The sequence below is a fragment of the Larimichthys crocea genome, chromosome XXI, assembly GCF_000972845.2.
Source record: "Larimichthys crocea isolate SSNF chromosome XXI, L_crocea_2.0, whole genome shotgun sequence".
Lineage (NCBI taxonomy): Eukaryota > Metazoa > Chordata > Actinopteri > Sciaenidae > Larimichthys > Larimichthys crocea.
Genome location: NC_040031.1, coordinates 3,414,656 through 3,434,506, shown reverse-complemented (window position 1 = coordinate 3,434,506; position 19,851 = coordinate 3,414,656). Strand labels below are relative to the sequence as shown.

The window sequence follows — 19,851 nt, the reverse complement described above, 5'->3', positions numbered from 1 at the left end:
ATTATTAACACATTAACTTTGGTTACATTATGCAATTCCCAAAACATCTTTACTTCACACAAACCTCACAGCCGGATGCCAATACACACACACACATAACTATATTTAGCTGTTAGGTCTATTTTTTTTTAAATATTTACTTTTCACTATTAACATATTCAACAACAACAACCTTATTGTTACAGTGTGTGTGTTCAAGCGTTGTGCCATCAACAGATGGCAGGTCAGGAAGAAATACTATTTATATTACTGGATCATCATTTCTTTCCATATTCAGAATAACATATTATTCATTTATATAGAAAGGCTGCAGCTGGTGTCTTGTTACATGTTATTCTAGCAGACCATTCTGTTAACCATTTCATTGGATACAGGGATGCATAGTTACTAGGTGTCAAAGGTGCTTGTCAACAATCAGACTGTGACTACTGAAAGCTAATATCCTGGTTACACCATGCATGCAATAACAACCAATAATTCCAGGGCGAGAAAAAAACATATAACAATAAATTTTGTGTTTGCTCCTCTCGGCCTCCCTTTCTGTTATTCTCCTGCTTGCTCTCCTCTCACATCTGTTCGTCTTTACTGAGTGAATTATTACTGAGTTTTTAAAAAAGCTCGTTAGCTTATCAACAGCTTGCATTCAGCTGAACACCCGCATTCATGTCTGGTTTCAAAAAACGGGATAAGATCAATTGACTTAGAAACTTAGAGTATATTTCCTCTGCCGCTCTCCCTTTCTGCTCTAGGGGGAAATGGTTTCGTCACACAGACAACCCAGGGGGCACCAAACCCAGTAAGCACCTCAAACAGGCCCTAATGTTCTTTTTAATCACAGAAGCGACCAACAACTTCTAAGTGATAGCATCAATTCAGCATTGGCAAAGACGAAGCCCATACGTTCCCAAATAGTGCATAACGAAATCAAAGTGCTCTTTCACAAAGCGAGACAGTTTTTTTTCTCCATTAGCCACTGCGCCCAACATATGCTAAATTTGAAAGAGATTGATCAAAATAAATTATATCTAAGCTACAGATTCTCATGAATAACTTCACCGAGATGAAAAGAAAATAATCAGCAAATAAAACAGGAACTGAACTACACGAGCAGTGGAACTGACAAGCAAACAATAAATGTGTCATAGAAGCAGTGAGAGAAAGAGCACCCAGGTGGACAGAAAGGAGAGAAAAGACCATACACACAAACACAATAAGCACCAGTTCCAACAAAGGCATACGTAAACACACACACACACTGACCTGGTAAGAGTCAATGGCTTCTCGGTCCAGTGAGCGGCTGACTGACACGTCTCCTGTGTGTATGTCAATGGTGAAGAGACCTTTGGGATCCTGGTCAGCACCGGGGCCTGTCATTCGGAAGTTATGGGTCCCTGACTGCTCTGCTGGAATCAACTGCAGACAAACAAACACACACAGACATCAACAACTCGAACAATTGTAAGCTTTCCCAATTTAATTCGGACTCAGCCTATTTCCTGAAGCAAAGATTTACTGAATTAATGCTTCTATTTTTTTTTTTGTCCTTTTTTTCTGAAGCGCAGCACAATGAAAAAACACTTTTTATTAGAATTTGTTGACACACATTTGAGCAAAGGGAGCTTTACTGCGCCTTGAATGGTGATGCAAATTCCTGATAGCTAGCAATTAAAAATTTATATCAGACAAGACTTTGATATGATTTCATCAGATGGCAAATTCAACTCATGTATAATAAGAAAGTTATCATCATCTCCCTGAGCATTGCAATCCTGCTGTGACCATTTGATAATGCACGCTAAAATCTATTTTAGATAAGGAAAGTGGAGCACTTAAATATAAAAATCCATCTCTTAATAATTAAGCTTGAATGTTCTGTAGATTATCGTTTTCGTCGTTGTGCTTCAATATGAAGCCCAAACACTGTGAAATCATACAGTAGTGGATGTGATGTGATGTGATGTTTTTGAGCAGTGCTGCCAAGTTACTTGGCTAACAATCCTGCTCTCTCAGCGTGATCTGACCCAGGGACCTTTTTTGCAAGGATATACTCACATGAGACTGCCGTATCCAGCAGCATCCGAACGTACCACAGCAACAGGAGTGGAGAGAATAAAAAAAGAAAAACAGAGAAAACGCAGCATGTTAGATTAACATAACACAGCACAGAACAACACAAGCCAAAGACCTTTAAGCTCTTGGCAGATCCTGCATTCAGGGCAGATGATACAGAGGTAAACTTGATAAAATAATAAACCAAAATAGCCAGAATCTAATGCATAGAGATCTGTTCTTCATAACAATGCCTAAATACAAACCTTTCCACAGCAGACATGATGTGTCATAGCAGGAAAAACACAAGTGGAATTAATAACATTAACGATGGCTCTGTTTCATTAGGTGTCCCAGTGAGCCAACACTCACAATATCAGAACCTCTCCAAGGTGGAGTGCAGCCATCTTTAATGTACTAATACACCTGTGCATCTGACAATTGAAAAATGTCTGCTGAAAAGGTCAATCAACAACTCCACCTTAACACTAAGACACCTTTATTCCTTATTTGAATCCCCATTAGCTTCCACAAAAGTAGACGCTAAGGGTCCGCACAAAAACAACAATAGTTTGACAAAATTTAAAATCACACAGTATCAGTAAAGACAAGAAACTATAATGTTAGTCAAATATAAATAAGTGCAATGGCACTACACATAAAACAATAAATAACAGTAACTTAAAATATTAGTATTAAAGAACAGTTCTCACCATACATGAATAGTTTGTCATGAAATTGGTATTACTAGATGATCAGTACTCACTTGTTGTCAGTGTTATAAACTCATCACAAAGACCAGTATATACTGCACTGTTGCCCATGAAGTTGGAATCAAATATTTTCACATCCTCTCATGAAATTATAGATTATAACAACTTACTTATTCTTGATAGATGAAGTGTATCTACTCTCTTCCAAGCATATCACAGTGAACATTGAGCCACAATTAATCTGTGTATATGAATAAAAAGAGGAATATGCCTGAGAACAAAATGACTCCGACTTTATGGGCAACAGTGCAGTTTTTCACAAACGAAGTGTGGTGTATTATTCCAAGTAACAGCATGCATTAATAACAAAAGACTAGATTTTAGTTCAGTCTCCATAGTAAACCAAGATAATGGTTAATGCATCTCAAACACATTAGTAACTCCTTGGTCCTTTGACACACAAAACATAGTACATTCATTTAGTAGTTGATAAATGTCCTTACTCATTGTCTCCACACTGTCAAAGTCCATTTTCATGCATGTTTCATGTTAGCTTGCCGAATACATTGGAAAAGCAAGAAAACAACTAGCCTAGCTTTATCTAAAGGTAAGAAAATCTGTATAACATCACTTCCACAGAACCACTGTACCACTGCTGGACTATTTTTATTATTACCTTTGGACAGAGCTAAGCTGGTTGTTCTGCCAACTTTTAACTCTTTGTGCTAAGCAAAAATCCCAGGTTTGTCATGATCTTTAACTTTCAGCATTAATGTGAATGCAGCCCCGACCTTTAGCTAAAAGTCAGCATTTTAAACTCATAATCATGTTTCCATCATTTCAAGTCCAATGTGCTGGAGTACAGAGCCAACACCACAATCATGTGTCACTGTCTAAGTGCCTTCATCTGACAGTATATGCTTCATGCACACAAACAGGCGCAGGGTTGTCACCATTATGACACACTTCTGGGCTCTAGCTCACCGCGTGTCAATGATCTAAACGGTCGCACTGCACCGTGTCTCATGATCAGAAGAGTGCCATGAGGTCACCTTTAATGAGAGCGCACTTTCATGGGACGGCAGCTCAAATGAAGGCCTTTCTACTCCCCACTTGAAAGAGCATGTGAGATGAGACTGCAGTGTTACAAGCCTATGCCAGACGAAGCCCAAGCCCCTTATAGCCTCTCCAAAGCTCTTTGCCATTTATCTTGATGTCCCGCTTCATCTTTTTCCTCTATTCCCTTGCGCTCTAGCATCCCGCTTGCTACTTTGTCCATCCTTGCTCTTGCACTAAGCATCCATATCTCATTCTCCATTCATCTCAATTCTCCACTTGTCTGACTCCCTCTGCTCTTTTTGTTTGTTTGTCAAATGATTAGAGGGAAGGAAATGCCTAGAGTGTAAGAGGAACACAGGGCAGTTATTTGTGGATGATATGCTTACATTAAAAAGTCCTCTTTTCTGTGCTCTCCTCTCTCCCTGTCTTTCTTCTTGCCCCTTTTTCACTACTCACCCTTCTTTACATCTTTAGCCTTGTTCTTCCTTTTTTCCATGCTTAAATCGCAGTATCATCAAGGACGCTTTCTCTTATTATGAGTTTTGTTAGAACTCATACAACACAGTAAGTCCCTCATTGTGCATTTTTTCAACTTTCTATCCTTGTGAGGACAAAGCCCTTCCAATCCACACACTCACACAGGTGCAATAGCTGTCATTCAGGGTACAGAGATATTTCGGAGCTGTAATCACAGTGGCAGCCAGCACATGCTGAGAGTGACAAACTGGGTCAGATGAAGAAAACCAAAAAAAAGAACAAGGTGCAAAATTAGTCAGACTCACAGATGGTTGCGCGTCAAACTTGGATAGATAAAGAACGGACGTGCAGGGAGGATGAGGTGGGGGGGTTGGGATGCAGAATGAGAGAGGAAGTGAGAGAGGAGGAAGCAGAGTGTGCGGAAGAGGGAGAGATCGCTGATAAAGAAACAGCAACTTTAGCTGGAGTAACTGAAGTGTCAAGAGAAGTTTAGTGTGATTAGGAGATGTCTCTGTGGGGGAGAAGTGTGATAATCTGCACCGCGCATACACACACACACTCCGACTTGCGCACACGCTGGCATTGAAACGTGCACCCAGTGGCTTTGTCTCCACTGAGTCTGTCTCCCTGTGTGTGTGTGTGTGTGTGGGAGGGAATGATGGGAGAATCTCACCTCTTTCTATCAGCTCTCATTACCAGCCCGAGCAGACATGAAAGACTGTGGTGCTCGTGATGCTGCAGGAAGATGACAGGAGGTGTGCCGCAGCTATGCAACACCAAACACCTCACGGAGTGCACGGAGAAAATGAGCGCCGAAAACAATGGATCGGCACCCCTTTGTGTGTGTTGACTTGCGTGTATTTAAACTTTGATAACACCTCCTGCTGTCTGTGTTCCTGGCAGGTGTGAGGAGGGCAACAAACAAAAACCTGTGGAAATGAAACACTGGTATGCACAAATATGTACACACACACACAGACATCTTCTCAGGAAACTTACGTAACTTGTAAAAATGCACTTACGTCTATGTGTTTTATTCAGTGTGCGTGTGTGTGTGTGTGTGTCAAAAATCAAGTGGAAAATCTGCTGTGCCAAGCAGATCCTGTCAAACGAAAGTTGGAAATCAGTTGGTCCAAAGAAAACATCATAGCACTGAATCATTATCATGCAAATTCTGTATACACACAAACACACACACCCACACACACGCTTCCCATGTCCTTGTGTTAAGGGGAAAATGAAGGAGGATTTCAACTTGTGTGCGTGTCAGGCAGAGTATGCAGTAGCATCCCTCAGTGGTGCTTGTGTTATCCCTATCAAGGTCATACAGCCAGCTGCGAATGACAATCACTGGCCGTGAAAAGACTCCTGGGACCAGGCCCAGTGTGTGTGTGAGTGTGTGTGAAAGAGGTGCAGACTTGTGTTTGTGTGTACAAGCATGCCAAGCTTGGACCAGCGCTGTGCCTGATTGTACCGCCACTCTAGCCCGCTAATGACAGGGACGAGGCAAAGTGGAAAGGCCTTGTGAAGACACAGACGGGTTGGATCGAGCGGGTCCTCATCACAAGATGATAGGAAAGCAATGGCACTAATTAACGGGCTTTCATTGGTTAGCCAGGCCTTTGATAATCATTACTCAACAGCCAGCTGTGTTCTGAACCAATCACAACAACCCTGAAAGGGGCAACAATCAAGAGTGACCCTTGCTGAAAAGTGTTGAAAAGACTGTCATCAAGAATCAAGAAGGTTAACAGGCAGTGTTGCAGGATTTCATTTTTTTTTTTGGAAAAGTAGCTTTTATTCACATGATGTGGCACGTCCTTGCCTCCTTTTAGAGTGCATGTTAGTCTTTTTACTTTTCCTTCAAGGCAACTACTGAATTAAATTTTAATTCACACACCCACAAAATAGGATAACATTGAAAATTGCAGTACTTCATAGAATATGAAAAACTTTTTTTTAGAAATAAAGGACTATGAGCGCCTGTGTTCACCTGCTCAGGCACCAGGATGAGCAAGTAAAGACAGCATGTCTTGGGTAGGCCACACCCAAAAAAATCTGTTTTTTTATAGCTTTTCCTCATTTTTTTAAGGTTCTCTCATCAAAGTGGATTTCACATCTGCTCTTTGTGTCTGGAAGTCCAAGCACGAATTGGAATTTGTGTCAGATGGTTTTAACTCCCCTCTGGTGAACACCTGCCACAATCGAGCATGATTAACATGCATAAAGACAGACTGAAAGAAAAAGGCAGGGAATTTCTGGTCTTCCTGCAACAATTAAGAGAATCAATTAGACTAAACGACGAGGCCCGTAGGTCGCCTGCTTTCTAACGTTGTAACATCTCACAACACAGCTTCCTCACTTCCTGCTTGGAAGCTTGCATGCCTGGCATTGAGTGTCTGTTTTGGTAAGAAGATGAGCAACAAAAAGAGACGAGGACAGATAAAAAGTGTGGGGAAGAAAGTAAAAAGAAGATAGAGAGAAATAAAGGATGTATAAAAGAAGTAGATAACAGCTGACAGCCAGGTAGAGGGCAGCAAGACAGAGGAAGGAGAGAGATTGACAGGCAGAGCAAATCAGGATGCACTCGGCACTGAAACAATAGAACAAAGGCACCAGACACGTTTATTCTCCTTACTATATTAGCTGTGACTATAGCCAAACCAGACCCTCGTTCCTCTCACCAGCAGTACTTTATTGGAGCTGTCATGTCAAGTCAGACACATTGTGTTGATTTGTGAGCTAGACCCTGAGGTGAGGAAGGATAAACACAGCTTGAATAACTGACAGCTTCAGCGCAGCACAGAAAGTTAAGGTGACTTCACAGATTGATGTGTTTGAGATTTCATGCTGATACATCTGAGATGTGCATTAGTTATTTAATGGAGCTGCATGCGTGTCCCTTTTGTTTTTACACTTTGCATTTACCCGCTTGCCTGTGTGAATGACTGAAGCCGAGTTACCGGCTGTTACAGCTTTTTGGAATAGGTAAGTACACTGTTTTGCACTCATGACCCTGAAGTCATCCATCCATCTATTTTTTATATGCAGAACTAGAACAAACATTGAAAATATTCATACCTGTGGGCTATTCATATTCCAAATCATCTGCATATCTTTCACTCAAACAAACCCACACCGAATGAGTCCTGTAGGCTATGAGGGCTACAACCTGGCACCTTCTCAGTGAGTGGAGACAACGGTACAGCTGAGCAACCTCAAATAGAACATTCAAAGGGACACCTGTTGTAAAGGATCATCAGATTTCTTCTAAATCTAAAGAGAAATGTGACATTCTGAGATATAGCAGCTCATTTTTTGTTTCAGTTAGTGGAAAGAAATGACAAACTTTCACTTTGAAGCGTGCTGCAATTCTCTGTTAAATATTTGGACCGAACATTTCACAGCTCCAGCTCACAGGACGCTGGACTTGGTTAGGTAAATTCATAATTTATGAAAAAGCATCTAATACTGACAGTATCCTTTGTACATAAACTGTACTTATCATTTGGAAATTGGAGTTTAACGTGCTGTGCATCTGCACTCAGACTAAACAAAACATGTCCATCAACACAAACACATTCATCACCTAAAGAGGGGCTGACAGCTGTCTGTTCAAACCACCAGTCTTTGGTCATCACCTGTGATTGCCTTGCCACAACATTTAATAGAATTCCTAGTTTTCTTGACATGAGGAGAATTGCAATTTGAAACCTCCGTGAGATGAAGGTAAAATTGTTCAAAATTGGAGGCAGATGATAGCTTGTCATTTAACAAACAAACAGGTGCCAGAGAACACTGACACCATTAGAAAAAACAACACGTCCGCAGCTTGGAGAATATACTTACAACATGTCACTGGTAAGTAGCTAACTCGATTAATGCATGCTTAAACACAGCAATAGCGGACAAGATGGGTATTTGTTTTTTAAAAATGAGTGTAATGATACAAACAGATAACAAACACCATTTTCAAAATGTTATTATCATGTCCAGTAACACCTGAAAAGTCTCTAAGAGGTGTATCAGTGAATTTCCATGACTTTTTATACAGGAAGACAAACTCATTTTTGAATAAATGAGTGGACATTGTATCCAGTCACTATATCCATGGTACAGGTAGACTGTAAATGTGCAACCATAATACATACAACTGATTATATAGAATCATAGTGACTGACAGTACTGAAAGCCATGTAATTTTTTCTGTGAACACAAAGGTTACCCAGCTTGACTCACACATAATCCCAGACATGAGCAAAAAGTTTTCAGGCGTTAACATTGAAACCACTTGAGTTATGGCTGATTTATCTTCCTGATTACTTGAGCAGTCTAAAAATATGATCTTATCAGCAGTGACTGAAGTTCCATATACTAAGAGAAACATTTAAGCATATCAATTTCACTGCATGCTCCGGCTGCTGTGTGAGTTGTTGTGAGCTGTTTATGGGCCCCCAAGGGAGGGCAGGGGAGAGACCTCTGTATCAAAACAATTCCACAGCTAGCAGGAGGTGTGACATAAACAACAAGGTTCTTACCCTTCCCCTGTGAGTCCTGCTGACAGCCAACCCACCCTCATCCCTCCAGCACACACTCCTCACATGAGCGCGCTCACGCACGCAAGCTCACAGTCATACATGTCAAATCGTAGCCCTCGCAATCTCACCTCTCCCCTGCTTCCTGCTGCTTATCTTCTGGAGAGAAGGAGGGAGCATGAAAAATGAATGGCTGCCATATGGAAGTGGTAGGTTGTGTAAGAAGAGGGAAGCTATTGGTGTGGAAAATCAATTTCGCCAAGTCGCCGACATATAGATTCTGTTGGGTAAAATAGCCCACATTAGCCTGTCTTCTCATGCAAAGCTGACGGGGGATGTAGGAAAAGATGGAGGGATACATGGAGGATGGATGGAATTTCCGGCTGGAAAGTAGAGGGAAGACAAATTAGGGGAAAAGAGGGAGTCTGTTAAGGGACCACAAAGGAAATAAAAAAATAAAGATGCACTGTGCATCCAATTCCTCACTTGAATGTGTAAAGGTACCACAGTGGCTGTATTTGGTAGCTGACGCTTCAGCTCAATCCACAGCAGCTCCATACTGTAGAGATAACTTGTGTCCTCTATGGACCAAACTTATCTGCTGACTCTCGTCCCTCAGCTTAGCAGGGGACAAATTTGCACAACTCTTTATGGGTCATGATTGTCCCGCAAAAATAAATAAATAAATAAAGGTTTCACATGCACATTCATGAGTCAAAGGTCCTTCACCACCAATCCGGGGCTTTGACTTGTTTCACAGGGAGTGCATTGAGTACAATGGTGGTTTGAGCTGGAGGCCCCGACTCTGTGCTGTGGTGGTGCTCTCCAGGGTACAATTATCTATTATGTGCAAGGCTCAATATGGGATATCTTTTTATGTTAGTCTCTGCAGGCAGTAATGTGGTTGATCTCTTAGTGCCCAGTCTTATCTAGAACAAAGCGGCTTGATGTGTAGAGATACATCAAAGTAACACGGGGAGAGATAAATGTAGAGCCTTGCACGGGGTCCAAAATGTATGGTTTTCAGTTAACCATTTGTTTTGAGACGACTCAGGTGGTATGATTTATGTGCTGCACAGACCACTCGCAGCAGAAAATTAAACGATGCAGTTGTTTCTGAGAGGAACCTAACTGAAGAGCTACTGGAGGAGTTCCGTGGATTATGTAATGACACACAATTCATAATCTGCCATGTAAATAATAAGATGTGTCACATCATCGTTGATCTGTTCCACAGGGGTCAAGCTGGGTAAGTAAAATCCTTCATCAGAACGATGAATCCTCACAACAGAATAGCATGCTGCATGAGACTATGTTATGCAGAAAATAGCCCTGGTCTAAAACTCTGATCATTTGGCATAATATTTCATTCATTCATCAAACATACAAAACTGAGATTCACACCTTTTGTAGTAACAAGAGCAATAATGTCACAGCTTTCAACTTCCACTGGGAGTCCTAATGACAGCAGGGCTGATAAAACTTACTACAGAACAGCAAATAATTCAATTTAGTGTCAAACAGTGATGCTGCAGATGATTATGATTATATTGTCCTTGTCTAATGAACTGAGAAAAAGAGGTCAGTTGTTTTTTTTACCTGTCTTAATTATGTGGTCACTAACAAACTGAAAGTGTCAGCATGAAATCTTTTAATTCAATTTGCCCAGTGAACCTAATTCCACTGTTTATTGCATTCAGCAGACCAAACCTGTTCATTACAAACAGAGGGGCCAAGACACACAAATAATGAATCAATGACAAATTAATCAACACAAAAGGGAAACACAGAGAAGAGGGAATATTGGAACCTAGCAGGTATCAAACAACATCCTGACATAAAGATGATACAGATTTTCCTATCTTAAGCAAATGTCACCTGAAACTGCTCCTGCTTTTTTGATCAGTTTACTGTTCCTGATATTTCACAGCCTCAGACACTAATACAACATTGATGTGCATGTGTGACATACATGTTTCATCATATATCACCATCGAGAATACATAAAAATTACTTTAAACAATTAATTATTGTTAATTAGCTTGTAATAATGTTTGAATTCTTGTTGTATGTGCTTAGATTTTGTCACAGAAGTAGAATATTACTTAACTGAGAAGGTGAGAGACTAACTGCAGGTAACACAAGAACCACATTATGATTGTACCTGTATGGTTATTTGTGACAATAAAATTTAAGGAATAAGAAATAAATTAGCACTACAATTTAATTAACTTGAATTTAACATTCAACCTTCTCTAAAATAACTGCATATGAACTTTCCTTAAACTTCAAAACTCAATATTTTACCTACTGTAGAGAAGAAATGAAAACCAAGACTTAATGAAAGCCAGTCACCTGATGCAATGTGTCAGAAAATGTATCCTTCTCCTTGTCATTTGCAATATTAAACTTGGATGTTTGAGCTTAGAATAAAATATGGGAACCTATGCCGGTGTTCCTGACATTCAGGATCTAACTTAACGTTTCTGAGGAGGGCCTCATTTTTCAATAATGATTGCTCTTAGATGTAAAACGTGTTCCTTCCATGTGCATTTTTTGAAAGCAGGACATTGAGAATTTTTTTGGTGCAGCTGTCTTTCCATTCCACATCCAGTGCTCACTTTCTTAAGTCAAGCAGATCAAAGATTTGGAAAAGCCCAAGCCCAACTTGCAACTTGTTTACAGCATCAAGAAATAAAATGGCATGAAGGAAACAACATGAACGCTGCATGTTGGTAGAATATGGTTCACATGTATAAATAACAGGTAATCAATTGCATAGTGCAACTGTCCACTTTGCCCCTTTGGAGCGAAATGGACACTGCAAGTAACCATCGAAAGGCCTCTTATATTATACATCTATTATCTTTATAGACTAGCACATTACTTAAAGCTTGTGTAGAATCTACACACACATAAGCACACAGTTTGTGTTGGTCAGGGTTTATTGGATTATTGGATGCTCACTGTCAGTGATTTTCATGTTGCATGAGTCACTTGCCTTAAAGCAGACAAACAATAACTAACCTCAGATATACAAATGATTATCTTGTTATTATATTCCTTCCAAACAACAGAGTGGTGCAAAATTATGAATCACTCACGCTCAGAGATTCCAGGCCAGTCTTGTCAATATATTTGTTGCCAATCTACTGCGGAGTAAATGACAGTACAGCTTTATTTGTAAGCAAAGCATTTAGTTCTGGATCATACTTTCTTCTTCTTCACATATTTATTCATTTTGATGACTTAGCCTAGCTGTTTCAGTTACTTTAAGTTCCAAACTGACTAGCTGAGGATAAAATGTTTCCTGCTGTCCTGGGATTTATAAATATTCTTCTCGTCAATATCAGTTACATTTTTTAATTTGTAAAATGTTCTAAACAGATTATTTATTTTTTATTCGAGGTAACCTTTTATGAATTTCCTCTCAACAATTGCCAAAATCGAGTCTTGCAACAGATTTTTAGGTAAAATCAGGTCAAACAACAGGCTTCAATTTATTTTAAACCAATATCAAATTAAAACAAGAAAAACCATGTTAATGTCTATAGACAAACTGAATCTTATATTTCAATCTTTTGATGGTAAGTGACAGTTTGAAACTATCACTGTGACTCAAACTGAGCGTGATAAAAGCTACACTCAAACTGCAGCAGGCTCTGAAATTGGATCACTTCATTTCATAGGTTTATTGTAGTAGTAATCAAATCCTCCCTCTATTATATATACACGTCTTCAATATTGTCTCCTTTTTTCTCGCCAGTTTGTTGCCAAAAAAAACATATTAAAGGCGTATAATGTCTAAGAGAAAATGCATTACAATATATTAAGTGATGTTGTGCAGATGACACTGATGCAGCAAAGAAGTCAAAAATAAACTAAGAATAACAGCAGCAGCAATGTCACATTTCTACTTGCAACCAATAAAAAACCTGCCTCTTGCCTCTTGTGCTTGTATTAGTGACCCAATGGAAATTAATAATGGAAGCTTTTTATTTCTCATTTTAGTAATAACAGTAAAATCATGCTTTAATCATTAAATGTCCAAACAACAAACAAAGTTTTTTTTTTTCCTTTAAGTAAGCAAAACCATTCAAGCATTTTAGCTTATTATAAACATTAGTAACACTATTTGCTTTGATTTGGTGCTGGATACATCTTAAACAGAATCTCTTGAATCTTAATTCAACAAAAGTATTCAGCTACAGAATCTCTTGAATCTTAATTCAACAAAAGTATTCAGCTCAGATTTTTTGTGAACATGTTTCTGAAGGAAAAGGTTACCATTCACAGACAAAACAGCCACAAGAACTATTCAATGCTTTAAGTCACACACCACCAAATTTGACTTATTTTGGTAAAACTGGATGATATTCATTGGAAAAAAATGGTTTTAGTTTAGTTTTGGTAAACTAAGAAAGTAAACTGCTGTCAATTATAGCTGCTGTTAGCTGATGTTAGCTCACTTTGTTAGGCCAGCTACCTGGAATGTGAGCTCAGAGCACCATGGGAGTGTTAGTGTTAGTTAGTGTACCACATGCACTTTGGACCACTGGGAAGAGGCAGTTTCAAGGCGTGGGGCGCAGAAGCATGACCAAGCATAAGTAGAGCTGGTGTCATGCCAGTATACTGTAAGAGCTGGGCAGTAACCAGGCTCAACAGCTTCTACAGACATAATGTCAGAGGTGTAAAGACCGAAGAGGACGTTGACAGAGTAAGCTAAGAAGAGAAAAGAAAAGAGTGACCGAGCAAGAGGCCGCCAGATGAGAGTAAACCTGGAATTTTAGCTGCTGACTTTTAGTCGTTGGCGAGAGCTTGATGAAAGTGAGTTTTTTATCCTATCACAATGACTGAATGAAATTCCACTCATCCAAAACTCACTTAAGTAAAAAGATCATAAGCCTTTAAGAATATATATAGAGGGATATGAAAGAACGCTTCCTATATTTGAAATGTGTCTGTAACAGTCAATGCAAACAAACTTTGTTAACACTAGATCAATGAAATAAAAGATTATTCTGTGAAGGCAAAGAACTTTCCAAAGCATTTAGTTCCATAACAGTGGTTGGAAATGACTTGAGGGACCCATTTGATGCTTTTCTCTGATTTGATGTGAAATCATAATCACAGAAGCACCACTCCTCTTCACATTCTTATATTCCTCTACATAGCTACAGTCATCATCTTTATATCGCCCATCAAATTATCCATGAAGCTATGCCACATAATGGGTGGCACTCCACATCCTCTGTTGTGGGTTGAATAAAACCATAGAGAAAATTCACTAAAAAATCATGAAAATTTCACACACCATCAAAATAACAAAAGAAATTGAAAAGTTATAAATAAAGCATATATTGAATCCTTAGTCCTGTACTTTGGGCAATTTTCTCTCCAGGGTGAGCATTTCAAATGCAAAACACCAAACTCAGTTTTATTTTTTCTTGTCATGAAATAGCTACAGTGTAAGAATTGGATACAGTTGTAAAAATTAAGCCCACCTGTGTTTATGATAGGAGTGTGTTTCTTACCCTGCCAATGATCCTGGGAAAGGGAGCTCTCTGGTTCTCAGTAACGATCACAGGAGGGATGAGAAGGGACCTCTTAGATCTGTTTGGCAGCGTCTGGCCAAAACCCAGGATTTTCTAAAAGAAGAGAACCAATGTTGTTAAATCACAATACCTCGTGTAGTGATGTCACATATTATTATTACACCAATCCTACCTCGCTTAAAATTAAGTGTTATGTAGTTAGAAATTAACCTAAATCCCAGTGATGATGCATAAACATACAGAGGCCAAGCAGTCAACTAAGCATTTTGAAATGTTGACAAAAATGTTTAAACAAGCTACTCTTGGACAGATGCCCACTTTGATGGCAGAGTGGTATGTAATACAGTGGTCCCTCGTTTATCGCGGGGGATACGTTCTAAAAATAACCTGCAATAAACGAAATCTGCGAAGTAAGTTTTACAATTATTATACATGGCCGTAAGACTCCTAACCTAGCCGTAAGACTCCTAACCACACACTTTTATACACCTTTTTACACGCATTTTGTACAGTACTCCCTTAGTCAGGACGCAGAACACAATGCGCGTTCATACTGTACAGTACGCTGTAAAAAAAACATGCAAAATTACACAAAAAAAATCCGCGAAACAGCGAGTCGAGCAAAAAGTGAACCGCGTTATAGCGAGGGACAACTGTATATGCAAAGAGACTGAGCACCTACACCTGGCAGGCGGCACATAGCTTTACAGAAGAGGGTACTTTAGAGAAGAGGATGTTCTCCAAGCAAATGTGAAGTAACTTGCAATGAATACATCTATTTTTAAATGATTTATTCAGCTACAATGTGAAATAAGTATACAGTGTAAAGTATAAAAAAAACAAAGCAACAAAGAGATGCGGTAAAAGTGAAGAAATGAGAGATGACAAGGTTTTAGTAAAGCCATTTTATTGTGCATGCAAAAGGAAGTGATCTAAAGTGTTTTTTCTTTTGTTTTTCTTTTGTTGTCGCTGTTGAGAACATCCTCCTGCTGTGTCAAACAAACATGTGGTTGTTACTGTATAATAAAGTGAGTGATTTTTCCCGCTTTGAGATCACTGATACAGTTAGGGCCCCTCTTCTTGAATGTTGATGGAAATAATGTCTGTCAGTGGTGCAGTGAACAGGAAGCTGGAATCTTGGCTAACATAGAGGTGATGACCTACAGGGAGGTCATCTGCTGATTTTCAGCACACCTGGACACATGTCGATTAGAGACAGAAACAAATACACACTCACACACAAATGCTCTGCCATACCCATACAAATATGTCCAAACAAATACTATAATACCAGAAATATAGAGGTATATTTCATTGGAAAATGATTTAACATAAATGTTTAAATATACTTTGTCCATAGGTTTTATAGTCTGTTTCTCTGTTTATGTCTTTCAAGAGCTATTAACTGGAGATACAATTATAGCTTTCCAAGCACTGCAGCACTGTTCAATGATGCATCCTGATCTCCCAAAATAATCATAAGTAGGGTCAGAGGGAAGACATTACCTGCATAGAGAGCTAATGTTCCACCTGTTTCCAAAAGAAGGCAGCCCAAGGACAATGCCACAACAGTTTCAGCTCAAAAGGTACTGAGACTTTTATCTGTTAGCTTCAGCGGTGAAAGCATAGTGCAAGGTTCAGTTTAAGGTAATGGTACAGTAATAAGGTACATTCTCATCATAGAGATGATATATTGTACCCTAGAACAGTTTGCCTGTGAGCTTGCAAAAACTCACTGATACCACAGAGTTCCTTCTAGAGCAGGGGTCGGCAACCTATGGCTCGCAAGCCAGATGTGGCTCTTTTGATGACTGCATCTGGCTCGCAGACAGGGGAGAAAGTAAGCCGGTACTGCGTACCACTAAAAGATTCAGTGGCAGGTACCAGGAAGATGGGAGAGTGGCTACCTGCTATAAAGCTCTCATTCAGAAAAAGTCACGGCCGCACTCTGGGTCAGAAAATAGATGTGCTAGCTATATGCAGGCTTGAAAACTACTTTGTCTGTTTAGAAATCCCTTTTAACTCATTCCGAATTGTTTCTGAACTGTCCGTGCTGTGTTCTAGTCCATCCTGGACGGAGCCTTGGACGGGCATCTCCCTCTTTCCCCCTCCCCTTGGAGAGAGCCCGGTGGTCTCCTCTGTGCCCAGCCTTCGAAACGTGTACCACACGTTTAATGTTTTTACATTTGTTGCAAAATGTCCCAATTAAAATCAGTAGGAGAGTAAGCAGTTGTGTTTCGTGTTATTTTGTTCAATTTAACGATACAGAACAGAAACTGCTTATGAGCTAACGACCAGAGATTTCACTCATGAGTACATGAGTGTGCATGCTCGTCGTCTACATCCGAAAAACAGCGGTTGCTATGGGGATTGCTGCATGAACGGGACCATGCAGCACCAGAAGTCACATTAATGTTAAGAAGTATTTTATTTATTATTGGTTAGCTTCAGTATTACAACGTTATTAAAAAGAATAAATTCAGAGACTTATTATAATTGTTGGTCTTACTTAAAAATGCACGCATTTTTCACGCATTATTTGTATTCAGTGTCAAAAAATATTATATGGCTCTCACGGAAATACATTTTGAAATATGTGGCTTTCATGGCTCTCTCAGCCAAAAGTCTCCATCATGACTCAAATCAAGATCGTAAAATATTTGGCATGTAATCAAATATTTAAATATTTGCTTTAAATTCATTCTGTTTCTTTACTAAGGAGTTGAAGGTACAAGCTTGTGTACATAAAGATAAATTATGGAGACGTTAACTACACTCCCGAGGTACATTTTGGCAATAAATGACGTTACAGTATCTGGTGAGTGTCCCATGTTTCTGTATCAAGCAACATGGATACTGTTTAAATAACAAATTAGAATCTAAATGCATGAAGCTTTACCGTCTGTGTTTATCCTTAGGCAGTCTTATTGAGCTCAGCTGCTGTCTGTTATACAGTAAAAGGCCACAGACTATGAAGAACAACCACATTGGCTTTCCTGCTTGAGTCTCCTCACATTTGTAGTCATGTGTTGTGTCTTGGTTTCCTTGAACTAGTAACCAAACTAAGATCCAGGGGAATACAATTTCAGTTTGCAGGGGAGTTAGCTAATTGACTTAATTACATAACTACCTACCAGTGAAACTAATTAGGGCTTAACTGAGTTCAAATGGCAATATTATTTGAGTCAGTCAGATGCTAATATGGTCTTTACTTTTCATTACCACTGCTAACAACACACTGTCTTCACACAGCCTGTGGGCTACAGTTTTCAGTGTGAGTTTGTTTACTTTGTCTCTTTTTTTTTCTCCTGCCAGCTGCTGTCAGTCACAGAAATGACATGCCCCCACACAGGCTTCGCAGAAAAGGAGGGGTTTTTATATTTTTCTTCCCTGATAATAAAACATAAAATCCACTTCAATGTTATTTTTGACAGCAAAAAAGGGATGACTAAATGTGATTTTGGTTGGACTTTTACAATGAACCGTCTGCCCTATGAAGCCACAGTCCATTGTCCACACAAAGGTAGCCACTGCTTAAAAGTTGAGCACAATGACAGAATGATGACAGGGAAAAAAAATGACAGAGCAACAAGCCCGGTCGATGAGCTATGGTTTTAATATAAACGGGAAAATACAGACCTGAGGTTTTTTGTGTTTTTTTCATTTGCAATGCAAATAGTCTCCTTTGTCCTTCATCTTTCATAACCTACTTCACAACACTTTATTGACAACGTGCACTGCACTCAGATGTGGCTGTGTGTGTGTGCACGTGTGTGTATGGAGGCGGCTGTTTGCAGGTTTACTGTTCACACTGCTGTTCTTGGCTGACAGGGACTCTGGCACCACTCTAACCCCTGTCAGAATGACGGAAAGAGAACAGGTAAGAGGGAAAAACTAAGCCATTTGTTTACAGCACAGTGCCGACACTCAGACAAAGAGGGCGACGCCAAACACTCACACCACTAACCACCTCCCTCTTTCCACCCCTCCAAGCTACAAAGGTCAAAGAGAACACAATGAAACAGTAATCATAAACACAACCAGACCAGAACAAACCAAAAACACACAGAGCGCTCTCTGAAATGGCCACTCTTATCGAACCCACTGGGGGATGACCTTCCAAATGTCAAAGACAGAAATCTGAAACTGGACCTGAAGCGGTTAAACAGAACATTGCACATAAAGCCTGTGAGAGATTATATGGCCTATTTTGTGTCTAAAGAGCACAGTCAGTGGTGTGTGTATATGTATGTGACCGGTTCACAAGCGAGCTGATGGACTCTTAAGGGCTGCCTGTAAAAATCCAGCCCGGGTCTGAAGCCCAGGGATGAGCACATCAATCCTATCATGCACAGGTCTCAGTAGTGTGATATCTGTAAAAGAGGGGAGGAAGAGCTGAGAGGCAAACAGGCACCATGCGGTAATTTTAGTGCCTGGATGAGAAGACTGGTGACAGGGGTTAGGGCTAAGATAGACCATGCTGTCAAATCCACGGCTTCACTGAGCTGAGATACAGTGGATATGGAGAGAGGGAGTGATGGCGCTTTAAAACCTATCAATGTTCTGCAGGTGAATCAGGATGGTGAGACGCACTGTCACACGCGTTCCAGACAATGTTTGCTATTCAAGGGCGGCTCGTCACAAGGCATTCTGTAAAAGATAACTTTCTTCCCTTTTTTACCTTTTTACCTGCCACTTTGCAGGTCTCCCTAATTCTGCTCTCTCTTTGCAGTCTGCACGTGTGATGAATAGTGTTCCTACAGCTCGGTGACAACGTAAGAGAAGGAAGCCATGAATCTTTAATGTGTCCTGTTCATAAATTACTGCCGTGCCATCAACTCTGATCCAGCCTTAATACATTTGCTTCTATTTCTCTCTGTCTCAGTCTGCCAATTGAATATTAGGGGCTCTCTGTGTATTGAGCTCAAAGTGGCATGAAAAGAAAGTCTAGTTAAGAAGATTACATGCAGATATATGTACTACAATATGTGTGCATGGTTGTGTGTGTGTGTGTGAGAGAGAGAGAACAATGGAGCTTTTGTCATTGTCATCTGAGCGCAGAGTTACTGTGGCAGTAAAGTCACGTCCTTGTCTATTCTGCCATTTTCACTCTCTATGCTATATTGAGAAGTGTCATTACTCATTTGTGACAATGTGTTGGAGACCTGGTGAGAAATGGATAATATCAAGGCCAGTATCGGCCACTGGTGACAGGGATGCACAGCTATTCTATATGACATAAACTCTTGGATACTGCCAAGTCATGCAATCAGTCAGTTGTCCTAATACAGGATTAAGCGCACTTGTGTTAATGTTAGCAGTATCTATATGTACAAAGCATACATTTACACCCCGTCTGATGATACATCAGCAGCATTATCATTGAAGTATTAACAGTTTACAGCTCAACCCAGACATTGATAACTAATGCTTATTTTAAATATTCAATTAGCTGAATAATAA

At 39.8% G+C, this 19,851-nt stretch overlaps 1 protein-coding gene across 1 annotated transcript in view; it reads right to left on the bottom strand.

Moving 5' to 3' along the window:
• Window positions 1-19,851, bottom strand: part of cdh13 (cadherin 13, H-cadherin (heart)) — a 294,086-nt gene that overhangs the window by 158,900 nt on the left and 115,335 nt on the right. The window contains exons 4-6 of the mRNA XM_027272988.1: window positions 14,368-14,481; window positions 2,053-2,058; window positions 1,261-1,413 (exon numbers count right to left, since the gene is read on the bottom strand). Coding sequence (XP_027128789.1) covers window positions 1,261-1,413; window positions 2,053-2,058; window positions 14,368-14,481 — 273 coding nt within the window. The remainder of the gene's footprint in view (window positions 1-1,260; window positions 1,414-2,052; window positions 2,059-14,367; window positions 14,482-19,851) is intronic.